General features: G+C 45.8%; 1 protein-coding gene across 1 annotated transcript; it reads right to left on the reverse strand.

The window, feature by feature from the left end:
* Nucleotides 1–14,359: 14,359 nt before the first annotated feature.
* LOC142786018 (uncharacterized) lies at nucleotides 14,360–25,575 on the reverse strand. The gene is made up of 4 exons (XM_075883909.1): nucleotides 24,311–25,575; nucleotides 16,928–17,063; nucleotides 16,432–16,839; nucleotides 14,360–15,002 (listed from the first exon to the last, which is right to left on the reverse strand). Exons 3-4 carry the CDS (start codon nucleotides 16,664–16,666, stop codon nucleotides 14,872–14,874), a joined length of 366 nt encoding a protein of 121 aa, XP_075740024.1. The 5' UTR covers nucleotides 16,667–16,839; nucleotides 16,928–17,063; nucleotides 24,311–25,575; the 3' UTR covers nucleotides 14,360–14,871.
* Nucleotides 25,576–26,106: the final 531 nt, after the last annotated feature.

Raw genomic sequence — 26,106 nt, forward strand, 5'->3', positions numbered from 1 at the left:
CGAGTGAAGTATAGTTGTTTTTATACAGTGACAGCGCACTCCGCATGAGGGCGTAGAGAGCCAACTCTTCCAAACGCATTTTGTCGCATACGCATTGCCTTGTAAATCAGCAGTCCCCAGCCACTATCTCGTGCCACTTACTTTTCCATTTGTAGGAAGTGGTGAGAGTAGTAGAGGTGTGTGTGGGCACAGTCTGCTTTTTTTGGCACTCATGCATTGGGTAATGAATACGCCCACGCAACGGCCCAAAATCTTTTTTTAAGGCTCGAACACAATCTATTCGCTGAATCCGAAAATGCTTGAGGCTCGTGTGGTTGTATTTATCATTTAGGTGCACGTTAAAGAACTCCACATGGTGAAAATTCCTAAAGCCTTTCACTATGGCATCCTTCATAAACATATTGTTACGCCACGTATGTGCCGGACGAAGAAGGAAAAAGAAGCAAGGGGTGTGGAAGAAGAAGATCATCATCATCTGCCTGCGCCGATACGGCTCGTCCCTCGAACCGTGTATCAATAAACCCCCAGACGCCTACTGAGGTCGTAACAGAGTGGTGGAGGTGCTGGGTATAGGAACCAACGACGGGACCGCTACCCCTCGGATTTCGCCGGAGTCGTCGCCTCGCCGGCCTGCCTCCTTCTTTGGCCATCATGCCTGACGAAACAGAAGCTCGGGAACCAGTCCCCAGCAGTTCTTGGCCGTATCACAGAGAGCCACGAACCTTCTCCGGGAGGGCCAATGACGACGTGGACTCATGGCTCAAACATTTCAAGCGAGTAAGCAACTGCAACAAATGGGATGCTGCCTCCCAACTGTCACGCGTTGTTTTCTACCTCACTGATGTTGCCCTCGTTTGGTATGAGAACCATGAAGATATTCTGACAACATGGGAACGCTTTGTTGAAGAAATCAAGAAGTGTTTCGGCAACTCAGCTGCAAAAAAGAAGCTTGCCGAGCAGAGTCTTGCACAGAGGGCCCAGCTATCCGGTGAGACCTGCACCGTGTATACTGAAGAGATTTTGAGGCTGTGTAGGGAAGTCGATTCCAGCATGTCGGAAGAGGACAAGGTGGGGCATTTGCTGAAGGGAATTGCAGAAGATGTTTACAACTTCCTTATTAGCAGGGAAAGCCTGACTTCAGTGTCTGACGTTGTACGGCACTGCCGCACGTTTGAAACCCTGAAGCAGCGCAGAATAGCGCCTAAGTTTGGTCGTCTGGCAAATGTCACCTCAGTAGCCAGCATAGAAGCGGCCTCAACTGGTGACCTTTCGGCAACCATCCGCCAAATTGTTCGGGAAGAGTTACTCAGACATGGCGAAATGACACGTGAACGGGCAGCTGCCACGTCTCCATCCTATTTCCCGCAGGACACCACTGCCCCACAGCTTACAGTTTATGAACATCCATCCGTCAACGCAACGGAGGTTGCAGGGCCTCGGCGTATTCAGCAGTCAAGTCCGGTTTTTTACGAGCGATCACAGTACCCTCAACGTTTCCGTTCCGTACGCCCATACCACCCACCGACAACTGATTTCATTGAATCTCGGGCTTACGCGAACGCTCGCAGACGTGAACACTTCGAAGAACGGCGACGACCTCGTCCTGCGCCTGTGTGCTACAACTGTGGTCTGACTGGTCACATATCGAGGTATTGCGATCGTTCGCGCATACCACGCTATGATCAGTGGACAAGCTTGACCGATAAACCTGCTGTCCCACCTTTTCAAGGACACTGGCCCACCGACTCAAGACCCGGCAGCAGCTTCTGGCACGGACACTGGCGCAACAACTCCCCTGCCTCTGATCGAAGTGTGACGCCACCTCCTGCGCCTCGATCCCACCGGTCTCCATCGCCACGGCGCCGCCCATCGTCACCACATCAGGAAAACTAAACAGTGCGGCCGATGGGGGTGAGGTCGCTGGTGACTTGCTGCAAAACGAAATACCCCCGTCTGTGTTGATGTTCAAGAACAAGGTAGAAGTTTTTGTTGATGGTGTGTGTACGATGGCTTTGGTGGATACTGGTGCTACAGTTTCGATTATGAGTGCTGCTTTTAAACACCGTTTAGGACAAAAGGTGATGTTTTTGTGGGAGAAGGCAACAACATTCTGTGGCGTTGGTGGTAACTCGCTGTGTCCCATTGGTGTCTGTACCGCAGAAGTGTGCTTGGGTGATCAAGTGTTTGTCACAGAGTTTACGATTCTTCCAAGGAGCACACACGACATAATCCTGGGGATTGACTTCCTTCGAATGTGTGGCGCCACTGTTGATTGTAGAAATGGAGAGGTGTACATATGTGATGCTGCCCCTGGAGAACTATTAGAGAATTCAGACAGGGAGCACGGTGCGCTCCGGGTCAGTGAAGATAGCATTGTGCCGGCATTCTCTGCAGTCTGTGTTCCTGTATACTCTTCACGCATTGAAAACAGTGACAGTGCGTTCGACGCATTAGTGGAGCCCTTTCATCTCAGTTGCATTAAGAAGAACACATTGGTGCCGCATTGCATAGTGTCACTCGTTCAAGGACGCACAGGACTATGGGCGGTAAACTGTTCAGCTGAGTCGGTGGTTCTACCAGGAGGACTGAAGCTTGCCAAGTTCAAAACATACTCACCGATGGCAGTGGCTGCCCTCAGTGATGCTCCAGGTGGGGCCTCAGCCAATACTTCTACGGCCGATTCAAAACTTTTACCTATGATCGACAAGTCACTTACTACTGACAAACGCCGCATGCTTCTGGACGTTTTGTCGAAATACGTGGCGATTTTCGATTTTTCCCATGACCATGCGCCCTCGATTCCCGCGTCTCGGATTCTCCACAGGATAAACACGGGAACAGCACAGCCCATCCGCCAGAAACCCTACCGAGTGTCGCCGTCTGAGCACAAGATAATTGATGAACAAGTGCGTGATATGCTGCAGAAGGGTGTCATTCGAGAATCATCGAGTCCTTGGGCGGCTCCCGTGATTCTAGTCAAAAAGAAGGATGGTACCTGGAGATTCTGTGTGGACTATCGCCGTCTAAACTCCGTCACAAAGAGAGATGTCTACCCTCTCCCACGCATTGATGACGCTCTAGACTGCCTCCATTCAGCATCCTACTTTTCGTCCATAGACTTACGCTCAGGCTATTGGCAAATACCTGTGCATTCAATGGACAAAGAAAAGACGGCTTTCGTTACTCCGGATGGACTATATGAATTTAACGTGATGCCTTTTGGTCTATGTAACGCGCCCGCTACATTTGAAAGATTCATGGACACCATTCTGCGCGGCCTGAAGTGGAACATCTGTATGTGTTATCTTGACGACGTTGTTATCTTCGGGCGTACATTCAGTGAACATAACGAAAGGGTAGAGCTGGTTTTGAAATGTATTCGAAATGCTGGCTTGGTTCTTAATGCAAAGAAGTGTCATTTCGGAGCTCGACAAACACTGGTGCTGGGACATCTCGTCAACAAGGATGGCATCAGGCCCGACCCGAATAAGACGGCGGCTGTTAGAGCTTTTAAACCACCTGGCTCAGTGAAGGAGCTTCGGAGCTTCTTGGGCCTCTGCTCTTACTTTCGCCGATTTATTCCCGCCTTTGCAGAAGTTGCCTTTCCACTGACCTGTCTTCTCCGCCAAGGTGCTAGTTTTGAATGGACTCCTGATTGTGAAACTTCTTTCAACCAACTGAAGTTCTTGCTCACGTCGCAGCCTATCCTGCGGCACTTCGATCCTTCTGCGGCGACTGAAGTTCACACCGACGCAAGCGGCATTGGCATAGGTGCAGTCCTCATACAGCGATGTAATCAAGTGGAACACGTAATCGCATATGCCAGTCGTACTTTAAGTAAGCCGGAACGCAATTACACTGTGACCGAACAAGAATGCCTTGCACTCGTCTTCGCTGTGCAGCGATTCCGCTCATACCTATACGGTCGTCCTTTCCAAGTAGTTACGGATCATCATTCTTTGTGCTGGCTTATCAACCTTCGGGATCCGTCAGGCCGTCTAGCACGCTGGGCCCTCCGGCTGCAAGAGTACAACTTCACGGTATCGTACAAGAGCGGCAGGAAACACGCGGACGCAGACTGCCTTTCAAGGATGCCAGTTGATGCTACAGTTTGCGACGCTGACGATTTCGATCATCTGATTGCGTCCGTAGCACCAGCGTTCCCGGATAAGGCCACCTTTGAAACTGAGCAGCGGAAGGACGTGAGTTTGAATCCGTTATTCATGATCGCACAAGCATCCACTCCGGAAAGCCGCTTTTGCGTCCGTGATGGTCTACTGTACAAGAAATCCATCTCCGGCACCGGTTCCCGCTTCCTGCTGGTGGTTCCAGAGGCACTACGGTCATCTGTTTTGTACGCCATGCATGATGACGCCACTTCAGGTCACCTCGGAACGACGCGCACTCTTCATCGTACCCAGGAACGCTTCTACTGGCCACGTATGCGCCAGTCAGTTGAGTTGTACGTGGCCAGTTGTGCGCAATGCCAGGCGCACAAATCTCTCTCAGCAGCTCCGGCCGGACATCTACAACCTGTGACGCCTCCCAGTTCTCCGTTCGAACAAATTGGCATTGACCTGGTGGGCCCTTTTCCGCGTTCATCGAAAGGCAACAGATGGATTGTGGTATGTGCTGACCATCTTACTCGGTACTGCGAGACTGCTGCCCTGCCATCCGCGACTGCTGGTCAAGTGTCGTCCTTCCTTCTCCATTCTATCATACTGCGTCATGGGCCCCCTCGCGTCATCATAAGTGACCGTGGACGTCAATTCACGGCAGACGTTGTCGAACAACTTCTCCGTATGTGTGGCTCAGAGCTCAGACACTCGACGCCTTATCACCCGCAGACGAATGGTCTCGTCGAGCGAACAATTCGAACACTGGTGAATATGCTTTCTATGTACGTTGCTTCGAACCACAAGAACTGGGACGATGTCTTGCCGTTCGTCACATACGCGTTTAATACTTCCCAACATGAGACCACCGGCTACAGCCCGTTCTTCCTCCTCTATGTTCGACCCCCCCGTTATACTCTGGATACAATATTTTCCTTCTCTGATCGGGACCAATCAGAAATCTCCCTAGCAGAAACTCTTTGTCTCGCCGAAGAAGCTCGTCGTCTTGCTCGTTTACGTACAATAGCCTCGCAAGACAGATCGAAAGTTCGTTATGACAGCAAGCACCGGCAGGCCACATATATTCCGGGAGATCTCGTGTTGGTGTGGAAGCCTTTACGCAAACGTGGCTTGTGCCAAAAACTGCTCGCGCACTACATCGGACCTTTTGTTATCCTTGACCGCCTGAGCGCAGTCGACTACCGCATCGCACGTCTTACAGCTAGCGGGAGACGTTCCAGAAAGACAGAGGTCACGCATGTCGCTCGCCTGAAGCCTTTCAGTCAACGCGACACTGCATGAAACGCGCGGCGCGCTTTGTCTGCGAGGGGGGAAATGTTACGCCACGTATGTGCCGGACGAAGAAGGAAAAAGAAGCAAGGGGTGTGGAAGAAGAAGATCATCATCATCTGCCTGCGCCGATACGGCTCGTCCCTCGAACCGTGTATCAATAAACCCCCAGACGCCTACTGAGGTCGTAACAATATCATTGAAATAACCTATTCGAACGAAAATCCTTGACAATCGCAGTTGATTCTTGAGCCATACATTTAAGATTTACTGCTACTGGCCTGTCTGGAAAGTGTGGCCAAGAGCCATGCAAAAGTGTTGGTGCTAATTACTTCTGAAAAATTTCTCCGAATTCTTTTAAAAAATTGCAAAAAATGTTAACAAATCAAAATGCAATGTCGTCTGGCTTTGCTTACAAGCCCACACGAAAGCATTTCTGGTTAGAAACAATGTCGCTACTTCAGCTAAAAGCATCACGACAGAGTTTTGCCAACAGTGCTTCTTTTTCCTTCAGGCGCAATGAAAATGTATTATTACTAATGAGCACATTTACTGGTTCTCTAAAATTGTATTGTTCCCCTGCTTCTTTGGCGAGCCTTATTGTATATGAAGATGTTTCCCGTGCATTTTTTCATCGGCACTGAAGATTGCATCTGGGCTTGTTTGGGCTTGGGGTTGTTGTTTTTTTTCTTTACGACTTTCCAAAACTGTAACACTACATGCTCTTTCATACTTCTAATTTTTGTGATATCGTTTTGAACAATTATTTTTTTCATTGACATTTTTATTACTATTGCTAGTACTTCTGCTATTGCGAGTGCTATTCACACCTACTTGTGAAATATAGTGACCATCTCTATTAAGCTTTTACTTTCACCTTTTTGAAGTACTTTTTCAATAAGGACGAAATGTGATACCTTGAACAAAAATGTGCAAAATTTATCATTTTTATGGACACTGGCTGCCGGCATGTCGATTCGAAGTAAGCATTCCCAAAACTATTTTTCTCAGAAAAAAAAGATTACGTTGTCTGTCTTTCGTCTGCCAGTTAGTGACGGGACATGTGACCGAGCCTTCTGGACACGGCGCAAAATGGTACATGCGTGCAGAATGAAATATTTATCCTTTTTGGCAACATCTGGCGCTTGCGCCAATAAACTCCACTAATCATCAATGAAATATTTATCAATTCACTCCTTTCTTGAAGTATCAGGAAGAGCTGTCATAAATGCTTCCTACCATGTTTCTATTGAATTGGTACCACCAGGAAGTGCGACAGTAGAAATGAACCTTAGCATTATTTGAGTGCGCTACCCTTTTTTCCAATGGACGGCGGCGAGTTAGTTTAGAGCGAGATTGCGGCGACAGGTAGAAGCACAGCCTCCTTCCTGCACACAGGTCGTAAAGAAAGCGAGCGTGCGCCTCCAGACCGGCTGCAGGTAGATATACTAGGTACAATAAAGAGAAACAATGACTTGCCTTAGGTTAATAAACTGTGGTCTGAGAACTCTAATGCTACAAGTGTCACTGTCATCATTTATTATTAATAAATAAAAATTGAAGTCGAAATTTCAATGTTAAATTTTGTGCTTAAATATTTTTCAGGGGTGCAACAGCCGTACTAGAATTAGGAGCGATTTTCGGAGCAGGAAAATGTTACTTTTGGAGCACTAAAACTCAAATTCGAAGCAGGTTACAAGCGAAAAAAACGTTCATTTTTTTACCACGAAAGACCGAATTTCAAGCAGCTTGAGAAAGAAGGCCTATATATATATATATATATATATATATATATATATATATATATATATATATATATATATATATATATATATATATATATATATATATATATATATATATATATGTGTGTGTGTGTGTGTGTGTGTGTGTGTGTGTGTGTGTGTGTGTGTGTGTGTGTGTGTGTGTGACGCTACATGCGGGAGACGTGGCCTGGCTCATACGCCATGTTTATTCCACTCTCACTTCTTCCTCATCTACTTCTAACTCCTAACCATCGCTACCTTCTTACGTTACAGGATTCCCCTCCCCCCGAAAGAAGTCGCGTCAGACACTTAACAAAACAACAAAAACGGGTGTTAAAGCGAGCGAAAAATGTCATATTGCACCATAGTTCCATTTTTGAAGGGAGTTCCTTGACTCGCCCAAAACTACAGCAGAGGGAAGCAGCCCGGCCGTCACTAAGAGAACTCGGGTGGACGAGGCTGGCTGTTGCGTCCTGGATGGCATAACCATGCATTCGACGTTGAAAATGATGACGACACAGCCTGGATGGTAGCGAAAAACGAACAAGGTTGTGAGTCCTTGTATCTTTGGAAAGTTGGATGTCTCATGCGTCGGATTTCGAGTCGTGGCTGCGACAGACGCATTGTATCTAAAATGCGTGCTTCTTCAGAGATAATGACGGATAGATGCCTGTGTGCTGGCGCCGTGCAATAAGTGCTTCCGCGTCTTTCTGGGCGTTTTCAGTGGTGTTGTCATCTGTGTAACCGCCGGCGCACAGAACGTCTGTGGCGATGTTCCTTCATCCGGAAACGTTCTACTTCTTGAAAGGGCCCTTGTATGAAAGTCCTTAATTTTTTAACTTGTTCAAGTTGTGAGTGTGCTTCCGTTGAAATTTTCGTTCGTCGTCGTGTTTTCTTGGTTTGGTGATGGCTCGGAGAGAGAGAGAGAGAGTGAGAAAGGAAAGGCCGGGAGGTTAACCAGATATTGGCATCTGGTTTGCTACCCAGCGCTGGGGGTGGGGAAGTATGGGCAAGAAAGAGGGGTTAGATAGAAAAAAAAACACACGCGCACTCATAAAAAAAACGAAAACACACACAGGAAGGGCGTCCCAGCTACAACCGTTCAGCAAGGCCGGTCAATCGCAGAAAGTGAAGCAGCGCTTTCAGGGCCCTCTTCTGTGAAGTCGCATCCTGACGATACTGCAGAATTTCCTGCTCCGACAGAGGCTGATCATCTAATTTGTTGAGTTGCCTGCGAAGGCATAGTCGCCGCCTACTATACGCTAGGCACTCACAAAGAACATGTTGAATGGTTTCCTCCTTGCCACAGTGGCCACAGGCTGCGCTGTCGGCCATCCCAATGCGGAAAGCGTAGGCGTTGGTAAATGCAACGCCCAACCACAGCCTACATAACAGGGTTTGGTCTGCTCGGCGAAGCCTCGACGGGATATGAAGACTTAGCGTAGGGTCAAGCGAGTACAGTCGGGCATGCTTGAAGTGCGGCTGATTCCATTGCGATGTGGTTTGCCGTCGAGCAAGTCTGCGGAGCTCTCGTGCAGCATCCGTCCTAGAAAGTGGTAGTCGCAGTTTATGATCTTCTGTGTGGGCTGAGCGGGCAGCTTGATCGGCCCGTTCATTGCCGATGATTCCGCAGTGACTGGGCAACCACTGAAATGTATTTTGGTGCCCTTTCTCAGTCAGGTGGTGTATAACCTCTGCTATCTCTAGTACCAGCGGCTCGTGTGGTCCACGGCGTAAGGCTGATTGTAGAGACTGCAGTGCCGCCTTCGAGTCGCAAAAAATAGTCCACTTGCGTGTAGGTTGATCAACTACAAATTGCAACGCGGCACGAAGTGCTGCCAATTCTGCTGCCATTGATGTTGTTGCGTGAGATGTCTTGAATTTAATTGTCGTGGCCAACCTTGGTATCACTACTGCTCCTGTAGAGCTGTCCGGCTGAACCGAACCGTCAGTGTAGATATGTGTGGAGTCTTGATATTTCTCATACAAGAGAAGTAGTGTGAGCTCTTTAAGAGCCGGTGACGACAAATTGGACTTTTTCTCGACGCCAGGTATGTTAATCATAATCATTGGTTGAGCGAGGCACCATGGTGGAGTCACAGGTCTAGCGGCAGGAGAGAACGAAGTTGGGATCGACTCACCATGTGCGGTCACTGTTTTGCAGTAAGATGTGCATGGTCGGACCACTGGTAGAGAGGCTAGGTGATGTCGAGGGGTTCGAGCAAGGTGTCGTATATGTGTCCTCAGCACTTCCACATTAATGTGGGTCTTGATGAGCTCGGAGAAAAATGCGGGTGGTCATCGTCGTTGAATAAGGAGATGCTGTCGGTAGTCCCAGCATTATTTACGAGTGGGAAGCAAGCATCATTTCTGTCAAGAAAAGCAATAGATACATTTTCGTTTTTATCGCCGAGACTTCCATTGAATGGTGACTCCGTAACGTTTCGACTTTCGGTTGGTCCGGTTGCTGAGAATGACATCGCCGCAAACATGGCTTGACGTGGTTCCGATTCCGTAGATTTGTTTCTTTGCGGGAGAATTGAGCCAAGCGTTCCTGAAGTACAATCGCTTTCGGAATAGCAGTGGCTTGACAAGTTATTTGGCCGATATTTCAGGTGGTCAGTTGCGTATGTGGCGATATCTTGAGGGGTGCGATGAGAGTGACGAGCACCAGACGAGCTACTTGGCACAAAACCAGGTGGTGGCTTATGTAAGCAAGACGAAGAGTCAAGTACATTGGGTGCTTGAATATTGTCTTGGTTTGTGTATTGTCTTGATTTGTGTGTGGAAGAGGTTAGCGTTGGTGACATTTGTGAAGATGGGAAACCAGGTGTAAGGTTCGGCCTTGTATAAAAACGGCTGGGATGTCTTTCTATGAGCAGATGACTGACTTTGCCTGACGGGAATCGTAAACTTCTGCTCTGTGCTCGAACGCGTGAAGGCTGCGTATGACTGGGATTACTGAATTTGAATGCATCGATATGGCTGGTTGTAACTGACTCTTCATTATAGTCTTGAAACCAGATGATCCTTTCTTCTTTTATCTTTTGCCATGACTCGTCGTTGTCGAATATGTGGATGAGGTAAAACTTAAATGTCTCACCGGTGACGTAGTCGCTGAAGTTTGTAACCATCTCCCGTTCCGACCAAGATGCAGCGGTAGCGTGGAACTCGAACAGGTTGAACCAGTCTTGTACGGGTCCATCGTCTGCTGCTCCGGCGTACTTGGGGATGGGAAGGTCAGTAGATGCTTCTGACATGATGCTGGTCGATGCGTAATGCTAGGCGCTTGCACGGAAGTCCAGGTATGCTCAGGGTGTCTTGTGGAGAACTGTGTCGACGATGAGACACTGATGAAGTGGCTTGGAGGTCTTCATCCTGTCGATTTGTGTGACGCTACATGCGGGAGACGTGGCCTGGCTCATACGCCATGTTTATTCCACTCTCACTTCTTCCTCATCTACTTCTAACTCCTAACCATCGCTACCTTCTTACGTTACATATATATATATATATATATATATATATATATATATATATATATATATATATATATAATTTTTTTATTCACCCCACTTAGCAAACAATGATGAGGTTCATATTAGAAGTCACCAGGCCTATCAAATTGTTTGAGAATTCAAATGTGGATTTCCCGAGATTGTGACCATGAGATTCGTAATACTGGGAAAAAGAACTCTTTGACAATTTAGAACTGCAGATATGTCATATTGAACTCCAAATATTTTTGCCAGTAACTTTTTTAGACACGAGCGAACATATTAGTATTCAAAAATATGTGGCATATACATACATCAGTCATTGAAAAAAACTGTGCAGTGTCTAGAGACAAATATAAGCCCCTTCTAAATATTATAACGCTTTTTCGCAGGCCGCCAATGTACCATGGCGAAGGTGGCTTAAGCGGAGTTTCTGCACAGGTTACAACAAGACCTAGAAATTTTCGAACCACAACCCTCCTCCCCTCCATTTTTTTCATGAAGGGGTTAGGTTTAGGGCAACACTTTTTCGCTTGCTTGCAAGGCGCGTTTGCCCAAATGAAGTAATAATGGCACGCACCTCACAACGGCACCGGAAATCTATCGCGTGTGGCGTTGCTATGGCAACTGACGTGGTCACGGCATGAACTAAAGTTGGTAGTGTACAAACTCGATGTTCTGAGAGTTTGTACACATCCAGCTTTAGTTCCTGATGGTTCCTAACAAGCTATGGCCGAAGTTTCTGACTAGAAAATTCATATTGGCAACGAAGAGTTGCTGGCTACGGCAACACATCTTTTTTGTTGTAATTGCTTCGTTCTGCCGGTAAATATCTGGTGCGGTCAGCAGACCGACTGGCACGCGCCGTTGTTGCTTCATCTGGTCGATCACGTTTCGCGAGTGTCTTGACCTAATGAGCAGCTATCTTACACTGCGGTTTAGTGTTAGGGTCGGCCCACGTAGATTGATGACGCAAACTACAAGTGGCTAAAGTGGTCTCCATTTTTCGCTCAAATTATGGGAAATTAGGAAATTTTGAAGAAGATCGGGCATTTTGCCGCAGCGTGGCGCGATTCCGCCAAATTTTATGTTTTTGGCCTAGCTCGGCGCACAAATAAGGAATTCCAACAAATTGGCGCAATCAGCGCAGCTGTAGCACCCCTGTCATGGCTGCAACAGCCGAAATAAAACTTGGAGAAATTTTTGGGACAGCAAAATATTAGTTTTGGAGCACTAAAATGTAAATTTCGAGCAGGTTACAGGGGAAAAATTATGCGGTTTTCATTATTAAATACCAAATTTTGAGCAGTATAAAAAAGAAGGCTTACATTTAAAAACAAAATATGTACGAACCATTTGACATCACTTAAACTTCGCAGTGTAAACATCACTGCTATTTCAATGAAAGTGGTATTTTGAACCACACCACTGAGCCAACAATGATGAAGTTCATATTAGCATTTGCTGTGCCTGTAAAATTATTTTACAGACTCTGTGAATTCAAATATTTATCTGCCAAGCTTGCGACCATGAAATTAGGGAGATTCCTGAAACCGAAGAGTACAGGTGTTGAAAAAAAGAAAAAAACTGGTGCAGAATTTAGTTACTTTTTTTAGGGGAAAATGTCATACACTGCTCCAAACGATTTCCAGTAGCATATTTAAACATCAGTGATTACACTGATACTCATAATTGGGCAGCGTACAAATGCATGAGTAAGTGAAAATTATGTGCAGTGTCCCGTGACTAGGGATAACAGCCCCTTCCGAATCTCAATACTCTTTTTCGCAAAGCGCTAGAGTAAACTCGCAAAAGTGGCCTATTCAGGATTTCCTGCACGGGTTAGAATCCCAAGCGAAGAAATTTTCTAATCACTACACCTCCCCTTCCCTAACTTTCCACCTTGTTTTTTTTTTCCACCGTGGAGTTAGGTATCGCCTTGAAGGCGCGTTCGACCAGGTAAAGTAACAACGGCGTGCACCCATTTACCTAGCGACAGTACCGCAGATCTCCATCGCCAGGACTGTGGCCGGGACGACGCAATTTCAAGACAAAAAAAAAGGGGGGGGGGCTCAGAGCTTTCAATAAAATAGGGAGTGTCCAGTTTTTTTTAAGCTTTAATCAGAAACTGTGCGATATTTCACGGCAGCTCTTCGAAGATGAATCGGTTCTCGAAGCTTACCAAGTTTTCGCCTGTAAATCAAAAGAGCCTTCAGAGAAAGTGACAGTGGCTGTGGGCCCTTCCTACAAATGTAATCTATAAGCAAAGAACCGTGTGAGCTGAGGTCGCAGATGGCAGAGGCGTAGCCAGAAATTTTTTTCGAAAGGGGCGCCACCTTGATTAGATTGGGTCCCAGCTAGGCAAGCAGTGGTGCAAATATATACAAATTCCAAATCCGTACGGAGGCGGTCTGTCGGTGACGTCAAAAAGTGGGTGGTCCACAGCGGCGGCGAGGACGAAGGGAAGTGAACAGCCTATGAGGGAAATGAAGCCTTGCGTCATCATTTTGACGTGGACTTGGGGACCGTATAGAAAAGTGAAAAGTGTTTATAACGTGTTGAAAAATGTTTAACTTATTGCTCACTATCAAAATGTGTTGGAACAAGTTTTCAAACGTTCAATAAGGAATACGGCACAATATAAACGTGTTTTTCTCGTTATTGTTTTGAAACGAGGCTAAATTTAGCGGGATGGTAAGTAGTAGCACTAAGTACAACCCTATTTTAGGCAGTTACTGTTTTCATATCTCCACCACTATACAAACCTAAACGGCGCAACTTTCGAAGTTGTTGGCTCAGTCGAGCGCAATCATGGTGGAGGGCAACGGCACCAGTAGCCAACAGCAGCAGCGGCTCATCCACGTTTCCGAGGCTCAGCGTGCGCTGTTGGTCGCCTTTATGGACGAACACCCCCAGCTCGTGGTGAAAGCCTTCGAGCTGCGGCACGGCAACACCGTCGCTGACCGGCGGCGGCTGTGGCAAGAGCTCAGCGACGCGCTGAACCATGAAATGCCTGCGCAGGAGTGGCAAGCTTGGTGGCACAGGCCGGTGCACGAGGCCCGCCGTGACGCCGCCGCCATCAGAGAGGCACAAACGTGAGTGACCGTCGAATGGTGCGGGCGATTTGTTCTTTGACATTGGTGTATCTTTTCAGGGGCACTGAAGGGGGTTGGCTGCCTGGCTTCCGCGGCCTGGTTCTACAGTTGACTGGGATGACACGCTTCAGTGGCGTCTTTGGTCTCACCTATCTACAGGTAAGCACTCTGCCGCTGCAGTATCACGGGTTCCTGAGCGGTTCCATGACAGAGTTTGATATCTGAAGGGGTGCCTTTAGCGAAACCTTGTTAAACGGGAATATGTTAAACGCAGGAGAAAGTATTCAAAAGTGGGTAAGCCTATTAACTAAAATCTCAGTTTGCAGCCCTTGCAAGGGGTATTAATTTATCATAAAACACACAATGCCTGCGGGCAAGTGCATGCACTAAAGTGGTAACACATGATATCAATGACCACTAAATAGCGGCAGAACGTTTCCGCAGATGTTTAGTACGTAAGATTGCAAAATAGCCAGAGTAACGAACACCCACTTTCTGAAAGATCATGCTTACTACATTTTCCAGCAGGCGGGTGTTCCCACTGCGGCGGTGGCAATGGATGTGGAGGCCACTGAAGCGACTGACGATGGCAGTGACACAGTAACACGCAAGCATCTGAGAACTTAGTGCTTTATTGAGCGCAGGACTGGAACCTTGAGCAGGGCGACAAGGTGCTCAAGGTGAGTAGACCCTTTGTTTACATTTTACATAAGGGGCGTAAACATTCTCCATGCTCTATTATGATGACTGAAACCAACTTGGGCTGTAAACAAGAACCATGCATTGTATTGAGGGCATGGTATCGGGTATCTGCAATGATAAACTGCCGGGCAAAAGGTTGGTTAGCCTTGAAAAGAGCTGTTTCATGGTGAGAGATGCATTTGAGGACATTAATAAAGAGTAGTTTCAACAAACGTTTGTTGGTCCGCACGAGGAGGGCATAGCTTTTACACAAAGCTTCACACTTTCAAAGGATGCCATCAGGCCAGTTGATCTTCAACTGAAGGAAAATTGTTGTGGCCGTTGCAATTCTTGGCATCAGCAGCAGCTTCCAGCCACGAGATGGTTAAGGGTTTACCGGCAGCTCACTTAAAAATTTACACCATGATTATTCATCGCAGGTGCTGCGGGAGATGAAAAAAGCAACCACCCGCATCGCTTCTGCAGCACGGCGTGTGGCAGCGGCAAAGGAGAAGGCGGCAGTGGTGCAGGAGGGCACGGGCCATGGCTGAGGGTTTTCTGCGAGAAAAGGATACGTAGTTTAGTCAATTTTTCGTCATGTGTTTACTGTTTCTTCTTGTCATTATTCATTAATGATTTGTCGGTTTCAATGTGTTTAGGTGCTGCTGTTCATGTTCAATTTTATACGCTTCGGGAGACATATACATAGTTTAGTTTGTTTTTCACCATGTTTTCAACTTTTTATCATTCATAATTCATTTAGTGCTTTTGATAAGTTTACGTGTTGCTGTTAATGTTGTATTTTATATGTTTTTTGTTTGCATTTAGTATATATACTAGATTTAGGTTAGAATTTACATTGTACAAGGAGTACAGCATTTTTATGTTCGATATACGCATTTCTCAATGTATGTTCGAGCTGTTCCAATGGCAGTGTTTTTCTCGACATTTCAAAGTTTTCTAGCCATTCACACGGTGACACGAGTGTATAGTTGACGTTTTCTGTTAATGTTTCTGTGATATCTGTATTGTCCCACTGTGTTTTCTAGCTCACTGCGCTTTTTATGCAGCATTACCACATAGTGTAGTAATGTGATATCTTTTTGCATCACACTGTTTCGCAGTTCACTGTGATATTTTCATTTCAGCACAATGAGGCTAAGGTGCAACAACTACATTCTGAATCTTGTTTGAGAGCGCTAAGCTAGTAAGGGGTCATCTCGCACAGTTTGACAAATGAAAATGGTCATCATCACAGCAACATGCCAGTGATTGATTTCATCTAGTTTTCATCAGAGAAACGACTTGTTGTGGGAATAAATTTTGAACGTGGCATGGTTTGGGAGCCACGAGATTGCTGAGCGAATTATTCATGCTGTATGTTATCAAAACAACTCCCCTGTTGTTTGCCGTCTTGATTTGCGTATTTTTTAGCATTGCAGCATGACTGAAGTCGAGAACTCAAATCAAATGTTATTTTAACATTCATACGATGTTTCGGACAATGGGCGAAAAACCAGCACAACTTGACGAGCACAATTGCTCGTCAAGCCTGGCGTGCACAATTGAATGCTTGTAGTCAGTCACTATGAGAAGATACGGACTTATGTAGCATGTGTTCACGCAACATGTTACTAATGGAATTGCGATTTTTATGCATTCTGGTGAAACAAATTCTGAGACATTGCTGCATTGTTCGCACAATTTTGTGATAGCAACATTCAGCACAGAGTGCCGCTCATATATGCTTGCTCCAATCTAGTCTGTTGTGACTGTGATCACTGATACGGAAAAGGGCGTTTCTGTTGCATATTTCATGTGACATTTGAAGAAAATGCAGCATTTTGACATTGCCACCTTGCTTCATATCGAAGCACGATAAGTACTTTGTGTATTTGAATGTGGCAAACACAGCCCTGTCATGTCTAAATGCACTAGTATCAGTGTAAATAAATTATGTGTTGGATATGAAAACATGAAAACTCACCGTTCCTGTGTACTTCAAAAAAGGTCCGAGACAGCGCTGCGCTGCTGCCGTCTCTGAGCAGCACGTTGCGTAGTGTGAGCATATGACTCCCCCTTGGCTCCCCATCTTCATCCTCAGCTGGTGGCATGTCCACAACATACTCGTCCAAGGTCCAGTCGCCTGCATGCAACGCAATGTTGTGGAGAGCAACGCAAGCATATATGATTTGCGCTGCCTGATCGTGGTTGTAGAGCATCGTTCGAAAGTGCTGCAAGCAGCGGAACTTGCTCTTCAACACGGCGATACATCTTTACACAACATTGCGCATGGATGCGTGCTCCTTGTTGTATCGGCCTTCGGAAGTGTTGCACGGTTGACTGCCAAGGACTGGAATTAGGAGCGATGGCTCGAGGGGATACCCTGCGTCTCCTGCAAAATAAACATGAAAGCTGAGTGCTCACATTAATACTAACCAAGCAGATATTAACCAAGCAGAATAGTACACATTAATACTAACCAAGCAGATATTCGCCAGGCTGCAGATGTGCAGCTAGGCGTGCACGCATGGGGTTGTGTTGCCACACCCAGGAGCCGTGGCACGAATCTGGGAATCATGGATCCATGACAAGGATGCGCAGCCATGCTTTGCACACCTGTGATGAGGAGCGATATACTATAGTTCTGCATTTATACTCAGAATAAATCCCTTTTTTCTACGCATACGCAGGAAACAATGCGTACTAGTACAGTCATTGGTACAAGGAGCTTCACTTAGAAAGCAACACAGGGTGTAGCACACTGAGGAGGAAGGAGGGTGGGGGCAACGGCCCCTCCTCTGCTGTACAGACGGCTACGACTTCCACTGAATGATCGATAATTGAAAACCTACGCGTTGCTCTTGGGAGAGAACACTCGTAAATGCCAAAGCCAGCTCGTTCAATTGCGATTGTAAGCACTTTCGTGTTGGAAATACTTCCCTGTCGTGTATATATTTCTGCTACGTCTGCTGTTCATATTACCGATTACCTCTAAAATGCACAACTGAATTGCGCGTGCATGCCAGTGCAAAAACGGCAACTGGGTCACGCACAAAACACTTGCCACTTATTATTACCGAGGCCTTGCGAGCCACCAACTAGCTCGCACCCCATTCCCTGCAGGTTCTTTTTCATTCGTTGCATTATTACTTTTTCCAGCTTTGGCCTCACAACTGAACAATTGCTCCGATGGGCGAGTAAGCAAGGATCCTAACGGCAATTACCATCATGACGTTCAGGACATAACAGCCCTTTCTGAACATGAAGCTCACCGTGTCGGTCAGTCTGAATCCCTCTGGCTTACGAATGGTGACCAACGTGCCATCGACACACGCCAGTACCCCTGGGATGCAACCGCGTAGCACAAACTCCGCCTTTGCCTCATCCTTAGCAGCTGTTGTCAGTGGGAAGTCCGCCAGCTTTTTCCTAGCAGCCACGGTAATGATGGCCTGCGTCACCTCGTGGATAGTGTTGCTCACGGCCGGCTGAGACTTGCCGATGTGCTCCTCGCGACCAACGCTCCTCTAGAAGCAACCGGTGGCGAAAAATCGCAGCGCACACAACACTTTCCTCTCTGTGGAAAGGCCACTGGCTCGCTGGTATCCGATGACAGGGACAAGTTCGTCGCACAAGCTAAGGACTGTTCGTTCGAACAGACGAGAACATTGCCGAAACTCTTCTTCGGTGAAGTTTTCAAATACATCTTTAACATCGCTTCGTCGTCTCTGCTAGACTGCAGCTGCCGCACAGGCGAGACGAAAAACCGTGGCAGTGGGAAACGCCATGTTGTCGAAGTGCCCGGATGCTGAAAAGTCGCGAAGCCCTAACATTTCAATCCTATCCAGGCCACCTTGAAGCCATTTCAATCCATCCGGTTCCTTTCGGACGGTCTCGCCGACCATTCCTTTGCCTTCCTTCACAAACCGTACAAAAACAGTCACGTGACACCCCAGCCCACGTCACTCATCACGTCACAGCATTCGTCACAGCTCGTATGGGCCAATCGCGTGCGACTCAATGGAACAGACCGCGTTTGTCCGGATTTGGAACTTGTATATAATCGCAACACAGATGTGGAAGACCATTATTTTCTACGCCCCTATATACCATAGCAAAATATTGGGGGGGGGGGCAGAGGCACGGGCTTGGTGTGCAACCCCCTGGCTACGCTACTAATGGATGTAAACTAGTGTGGTGAAATAGACACATAGGGAAGGAGAGCCGGTGAGGAGGGTGGGAGTGGCACAGGCTCCTGTTAGGTTACCTTGGCAAGAGAAGTAGATCTAACTGGAGGGGCACATGTATAATGTAAGAAAAAAGGTTTCATCCAACGTGCTGGCCGAACACACAGAAGCAACTGACAACGAAATAGACTGGAATAAGGGGAAATTACAGAAATAAAGAGAAAATACTTTCACTTCTGGGCTATATCTAGACTATCTGACGATTCGGGCAACAACGGGGCACATTCTTGAGTGTAATGACAACGACAGCTACGTCTGCCAGATATACACACCTACATCCCATTCTGAAATATACATAATTGGACTGTTCGCAAATTCATTTTTAGTTGTGAGCGTGACTCTCGTGCCGAAACTTAAACGTTCCGCTTTTATGCGAGCATTCATGGTTGGTGCTCATGTTAACTTCATAGTTGAATGACAACCACAACACAAAAAGAGAGAGGTGACAGTGGCACTGCAAGCCACCGTAAGAGTACCCTCACGTATTTAGTACACTGTGGCATGCCGCCGGTGACTTTTGCTGTCTTTCCGGATTTTGTAGTCTGCAGAAGTTGGCACGCATGAAGCCAGAGCAAAATAACTTTGTTCGAAAATGAAGACACTGCAAAGTCCCGGTAAAATCACACATGCAATTGCCAGCTTTCCTTCGCCAGTGCGAGATGAGATCAATTGATCCAACCCTGCACGTCACAGCTATTGCAGCACTCACGCCTCTAGTGATGGGCCTCACGCCCATTTTACTAGAGAAACTGCAGGACCAACCCTTTGGTATACTGGATGGTGCAGCAAGAAATAGAGAAAGACAGGAGTGGTCGGTGCAGGGTGAATCAGTGGTCGAAAAGACAGTGACAAGAGACTTTTTAAAAACAGTCAACCACAGATTCTTCGCTCTATAACAGATTTGTGAGTAGTGTAAGTAAACATCTTGTATATTATAAAAGCCAAATGTCAGTGAATTACTGAATCAAACTCTTTTATAACATACTTTGTCTCTCATGCAAGTTTTGGTTCACGTGAAACATTAGTTGGCAAAAAATTAGAGCTCATTCAAACTCACTTATACATACTTTGCTTCTGGGGGTTATTTTGACCCACCAAAATATTACTCACCCTTACTTACTCAAGCACATGGCTTAATTTGAGTATGAGCGAGTCTTGACTAAGTCAACTCGTAAGTGATTTGCTGACCTAAGGTGTCAAGTTAAGAAAACGATCACAGAGCGCCCAAACTTCATAGGCTCGATTAAATCGATCAATCAGATAGACCTACGTAGACCGACTGACAAACATATATGGTTAAGGTGCTTTTAGTCGCTAAAAAATGTTCTGATTTAAAGAGCAAGTAACTACCAGGAGCTCAGCCTTTAAAGGAATTGTTACTTTGAGACTTCAGCTTTTCTGGTTTCTATGAATAGAAAGCACTTACAAGACATTTTGAGACTTGCCACTCTGTACAAGCACTGGTGTCCTAGCGATAGCCAACGCGCTGCCCTAAACAAGCCTTGGAATGCAAACCACAGGTCAACAGCACGAGAAAAAAAGGAATACCTTGTTATTGTGGCAGGACGTCAACACTTGCTAGGCCAAGAAAAAAAGAAATATTTGGACAATGATGTGTTTAACACCCGACAGTGCTGTACAGACTTTGTGTAGAATCTGTTGCCATCTAGCAGACACCGAGCGCATTTGTGCAATATTGAAGGCTGGGCGCGCTCTACCTGTGCAGGCACGGAATGTCTATATTAACGTGTGGTGGCAGATAGGGGCGGCAGTGCCAACAAATTTTCGTGTGCCATGTTGCTCAGACTGAGGAAACTAGGATGCTAGAAATATTTGCAGGAAATTCACCTCCATGTTGTTTGACTTCCTTGTGGCTGACACGAAAGGCCAGATCTGTTGCTCATTTTGCTGCTTACAATTACATGCGTGTTTATGATCTCCGTTCTATCCAGATGTGGGACAGCATAGGCACTCATCAGAGCACGCTTTTTCATGCCATGCCAGAATGAAACAGTTTTTGCACCGTGTGAATGCAGGCACAGACAAACCGGCCATGTGCACAAGCTTCAAAGATGCATCACGGCTACTTATGCTTGCCTCTGCTGCTGTTTACACCATTACTTTGTCGATTACATCGCGATAACACTTACATACTATCCACGTAGCTTCTGCATGTCATCGATTCTCGTCTAATGGCCCGGTTGTGCTTGAACATGTTTCTTATAGTTACTTGTTTATTGTGGAGATTAATAAGGTAGCATTTGGTGGTGTGGTTTGCGCACGTACTGCTTCACTATGTGTACTTTTCAAGCATTTCATGTGCTCTTTCAGAGGGGGCGGCCAATTTCATAAGGGCAAACCGAATGCAGTGACCCTCCCCCTGTTATTTTTTTATACCCCAAGAAGAGCAAATGTGTTATTCTAAATAATGATCTTCCTTCATACAAAATCTTGTATCCGCCTTTCTTCATATAGTGGTTTTGGGACGTTAAACCCCACATATCAATCAATCAATCAATCAATCAGTCTTTGTGTGCCGTAAAATTTTAATAGATGTCTCAAGTTTGTCAACGCTCTTCAAAATTGAAAAAATGCTGTTCTGGCAAATCTGCTGCCCTCTAATGTGGGTGCGCTCCCACTGTTTAGACACAAAGGTGGTTTCGCAAATGTTCGGTAGGCGATGCACAACTGCCCTGCTGCAAACGATGTGAAATTGTAAGGTGCAAATAAGCACCGAAAGTGATGACGTGAACGCAAATATTTTACAGCTACTGTGCTGTTTACAAGCACATGCCCCCCCCCCCCCCCAAAAGGGCATTCAATGAAATACCAGCTAATCAGCACCTACTGTATGGAGACGCTTTTCATTTTTCTTTTTCACGCACAGAAGACTAAAAGTTTAAACATTATTACTTGCGTGTTAATGCTCTATATAGCGTACATTGATGACTACAGCAGCAAAGCATTATTTATTTGAAATATAAAGTTTCAAGTTAGATGTGCAATAAACCGAAGGGACTTCATTGTAAGTATTCTATTTAGAACAGGGCAGACATGAAACAGAAGAATGAAAGGGAGCCACACTAGATTGGTCAAAGCTATTCTCGTAAGAATAGCCATGGAAGGTGCATAGAATGGGTGGAGGCCGCATTGAATCAATAAAATAAAAATGAATGGCATCCGAACAACTTGAATTCAATTGAAATGACGTGACTGAACCCAAAGATTCGAATTAGCCTGTTTTGCACCTGACTTACCATCACCCTGCTGCGAAAATCACAACAAAACGACTCCTCCAGATTGCAAGACCACCGAGCATCCACTGAAGACACAAATAAGTGGCTGAACCATCCCACTCTGCAATCTCAAGCTTTGAAAAAGAACACTGCCAATATCAATGGTGTGCTGCGTTCATTTTATATTTTTTCATATGTTGAAAGGATTTCCGAATTCTCTTAGCTTGCCTACAAGCTTTTTGATCCGTCTTGTTCTTTCATTCTATCTTCTCTACTTCTAAATAAAACGCTCACAAATTAACCTCTACGTCAACATAGGCCGTTTCTAGTAAATTATGCTTTGAAATGGTGTAACAAAGCTTCCTTAGCCCCCAGTTGTGTCTCCTTATAGCCTCTTCTCAGCCACCCTGCATTCTTCCTCATGAATAGCAAATAACTAAAGCAATCCTTATTTTAAAATCCGGCGAGCACTCTGGTCAACTTAAAGGGCTCCTAAAGTACCCCCTATAATTTTTTTTCAAACGTTTGAAGTAAGCACGTGCATCATATGCCAAATGCTGCATGATCAATGATTCTCCACGTGGCAGTGCAACAAGCCGCCTGTGTACCACAAATTCTAAAAAAAAATCCCCCTATGCCTTTCGGGCTGGCACGTGGCATCAAGAACTTGAATCTGACGTGCAGCATTAATATGCTACAATTGGTCAAGCAAGTACCTATGACTTCCTGTTAGCCTGCAAGAAGCTGTTGACGCCACTCGTCATTTGTCGTGATGGCCGCATGCATGCACGTGCTGGCAAATTAGGTACTGTGGTTCGTAGCACATGGTTCATGCCGACGCTATTTGTGTAAGCACCGGCAGGCACAGCAAGAGCGATTCGCCCACAAGCACCAAGTCGACAGAGGGTGGAGTCGCGGTAACCGTAACAAGACAGTGTTTGGAACAATATGTAATCGATGATGTATGCCGCGCAAGATTGGGAGAGGTGCTCGGCAAAAGGGCAAAGCGGCTCCGGGAGAGGTACCTCTGTAGGGTAGTGAAAGGAAAAATGAAAGAAGTGATTACTGTGTTTAAATGATCAAACGCATATAACTCCACTATTACAGCACCGTTTCAAAAAATTTCAATGGCTTTATGGTCCTTGTGCACATGGGCACAACTTCTCTACCACAACTGAATTTCCACCTCGGGGTGGTTAAATATTGCATCTAGTTTCTGGCTGCATGCAGTATTGTACATATTGCGTACCAGCACTGTTCAGTTATTAAAATAGTGTTTGGTGGTTGGCTCTGTGATTGGTGGCCTCAAAATCAAACGGTATGTGTAGACTAGCAATGCTACTTCCACTCATACACACTGTCAAACGTGGCACTGTGGTGCAGCATGGCATAATCTACATTGATTTTATTAGGATGGCGCAGGAAACTTAGTTTGGCACATTTGTGCCCAGAAGCAGCATTACTCGATGAGGAATGGGGGCGTTCACAATATTAAAACCACACGAAGCTAACAGACAAGGCAAACATAGGAATTCAGATGAATTATTACTTGAAATCTCATATTTCGTTTCTGAATCGCCACGAGGGAATTTTCAAAACAAAGTGAAAGGCATTGTTTGACTTGCAAAGCGAGAAAAAAAACGAAAAAGTAACTCAGACTTCCTTTTGTTGTCTGCCAAGCTAACCCCGCTAGTAGCAACATAATCACCACCACCACTTTTTTGGCTGCGAAGTAACTGAGATAAATGTTGATGGCACTTTTATTTACTCGTATAGATGTTGCGATGCTTTTAAACGTCGCTGCTCATTATATCTAATGTAGCTAGCAAGTTACACAAGCCTTGTCTAGCGTACTAACCTCCCAAACAAAGAACTACCTCCAGGTACAATAGGCCGTGCTCCACGTAATGGCCACGCTGAACCAATGGCAGACTGCAGTAGTTGGCCTTGTTTTAAGTGCATCGTAAAGACGCGGTTATGCAAAATGGTGCGACATGTGCTACGTGTACGCACCATTTAGCTCATATTGCCGATCCACTGCACAAGTTTCACACCCAGGTACATAAAATTAGCATTGCTGACGGGCAGGCACTTTTCTAAAGGATAACCGAGACATAGGCAGACGACATAGGCTACCGTCATGTTCCGGTAAGCTTACACAAGTTGCACATTAAAAGATTACCTGTACTCTTCTATGTACTCTCGAATCGAAAGAGAAAAGATCGATCACTCGGATTGATCACTCGGGTACACGACTAGCCGCAACTGTTCGTCCTACTTACACGCCGAATACTAGCACACTACGGTGAGCGGTTGATTAAGGTGTACGTGACAGGTATGAACAAGAAGGCACTCTTACAGAAGAACAGTAACTTATACTCACAACTGTATTCTAGCTCGTCGCTGGTGTTGCTGAGGCAGCTGAAACTTTCTTTTCTCTGCCCAGAACTCAGATGACAAAATCAGTGTTGCCAGGTCTTGGTAAGAGAGCGTCGACGAAATCGGACAAAATCACCTGGAAGGTGGCCAGCGAAGTATTTATTCACAACAAAACTAAAATTATTTCAAGCCTCCTTAACAAAAGTGATATTTAGCACTCAGAAAGGCAGCGATGGTGTAGTCCACCAGCAAATGTCAAAATCTGCTGTCGCTCAGCTTGGCCAGCTGGTATCACGACCAAGGTTGTGGGTGGCGCAAAAAACTGTAAAACGAAATTTTTTAATGAATTACCATGCAATTTATAGCTTTTATACAGCACAAGCTGGCTGTATAACCAACAAAACAAGCGTACTACTTCTTACGACTGTGCTAAGCTTGCGTTGCGTGTCACACGGACACCTATCATAGCGGAGGGAATAAAATGGTCGCGATCTGCGCATCGCAATTTCCGACTCTCAGGCCGTGATTTAGCTAATGTCTGCGCAAAACGTTTGCGTGATTCTGCGCCAAACACAACCTGAGAGGCCTGATCACGATCGAAACACACCGTTAGAAAGAATCGGCAAGAAAAATCAGGTGATCATCGCAAAATTGCAAAAACCAGCATCAGCTGATCTGATTGCAGCATATATTTTATTGCATCATGCCGAAGTTCCGGACGGTATGCAGCTGCAGTAGTCTTGAACTCGACATGCGCGAAATGCCACGGTTGTACGTGCCAGAATGACGCGCAAATACCAAGCGAGAGCTACGGCCGTAAAAAGGCGAAGAAGCGCTCAATTTTCGTCCTAATTAAATTAAGTGATAGTATAAGGTGCTAGGCGTTCCCACAAGGTTGGTTTCAAACTATACATACAATAATACCGCTTTATCCACACCGTGGGTTCTACGCTTCACCCAGAAATAAATACTGGCTGCGCCCTTGAAACCATGACCCTGCATGTTCACATTTGTGTTTACTTTTAATCTCAGATACACCTCGCTCTGATTGCGACATACACCAGACCGCGTGAACGAAATACGGCAAGCTGATTAATTCAATAACTAAGCGTATACACGTGCATGGTTTATTAGTAAGAAATGCGCAAAGCCATAACAATACCTCTATTAGCTTAGTCCTAGCAAAATTACATGTATACACTCTGGAAAAGCACCAAATTATGCTACCAGTGAGCGTATAAGCAACACATCACAAAAATAGCGAGGACAATGGAAGAGTGTGCACAACACGAGCACTAATTTTCAACGTTTTTGACAGCTTAACCGCTAAGAGAAGCTCTGCATCGGTGTGAAGCGATTGGTCAGATTATTACTTGTGTTTTAAGGCATAGCCATTGTACCTGCTTATTTTTGTTGCAACGATACCATTGCACACTACAATAAAACTGTTTCATATATTAAACCACAGAGCCACCACAACAGTATGGGATGGTTCTTTGAGAAAAAGCTCTAGTCTCAGGACTCTGATGACAGTGAAAAAAAGAAGAAATAATTTTGCATATGGCAACTCGACCATGAAATTGGCGTACTACATAAACTATATTGGAAGCACTATTTCAATAGGGCTGCAATTCAAAAGAATTTTCGAGGCAGCCATACTAAATCACGCATATACTTACAGATTTTGCCGACTTCAATCAGCCCAATGTGTGCTGTGTGGTGGTGTTACTGTGTTCTGCGAATGATACTGAAGTTCAAATCCCGATGCTGACGGCTCAGCACCAACAGTCAACTGAGCCT

Source organism: Rhipicephalus microplus, chromosome 2 (assembly GCF_043290135.1).
Source record: "Rhipicephalus microplus isolate Deutch F79 chromosome 2, USDA_Rmic, whole genome shotgun sequence".
Lineage (NCBI taxonomy): Eukaryota > Metazoa > Arthropoda > Arachnida > Ixodida > Ixodidae > Rhipicephalus > Rhipicephalus microplus.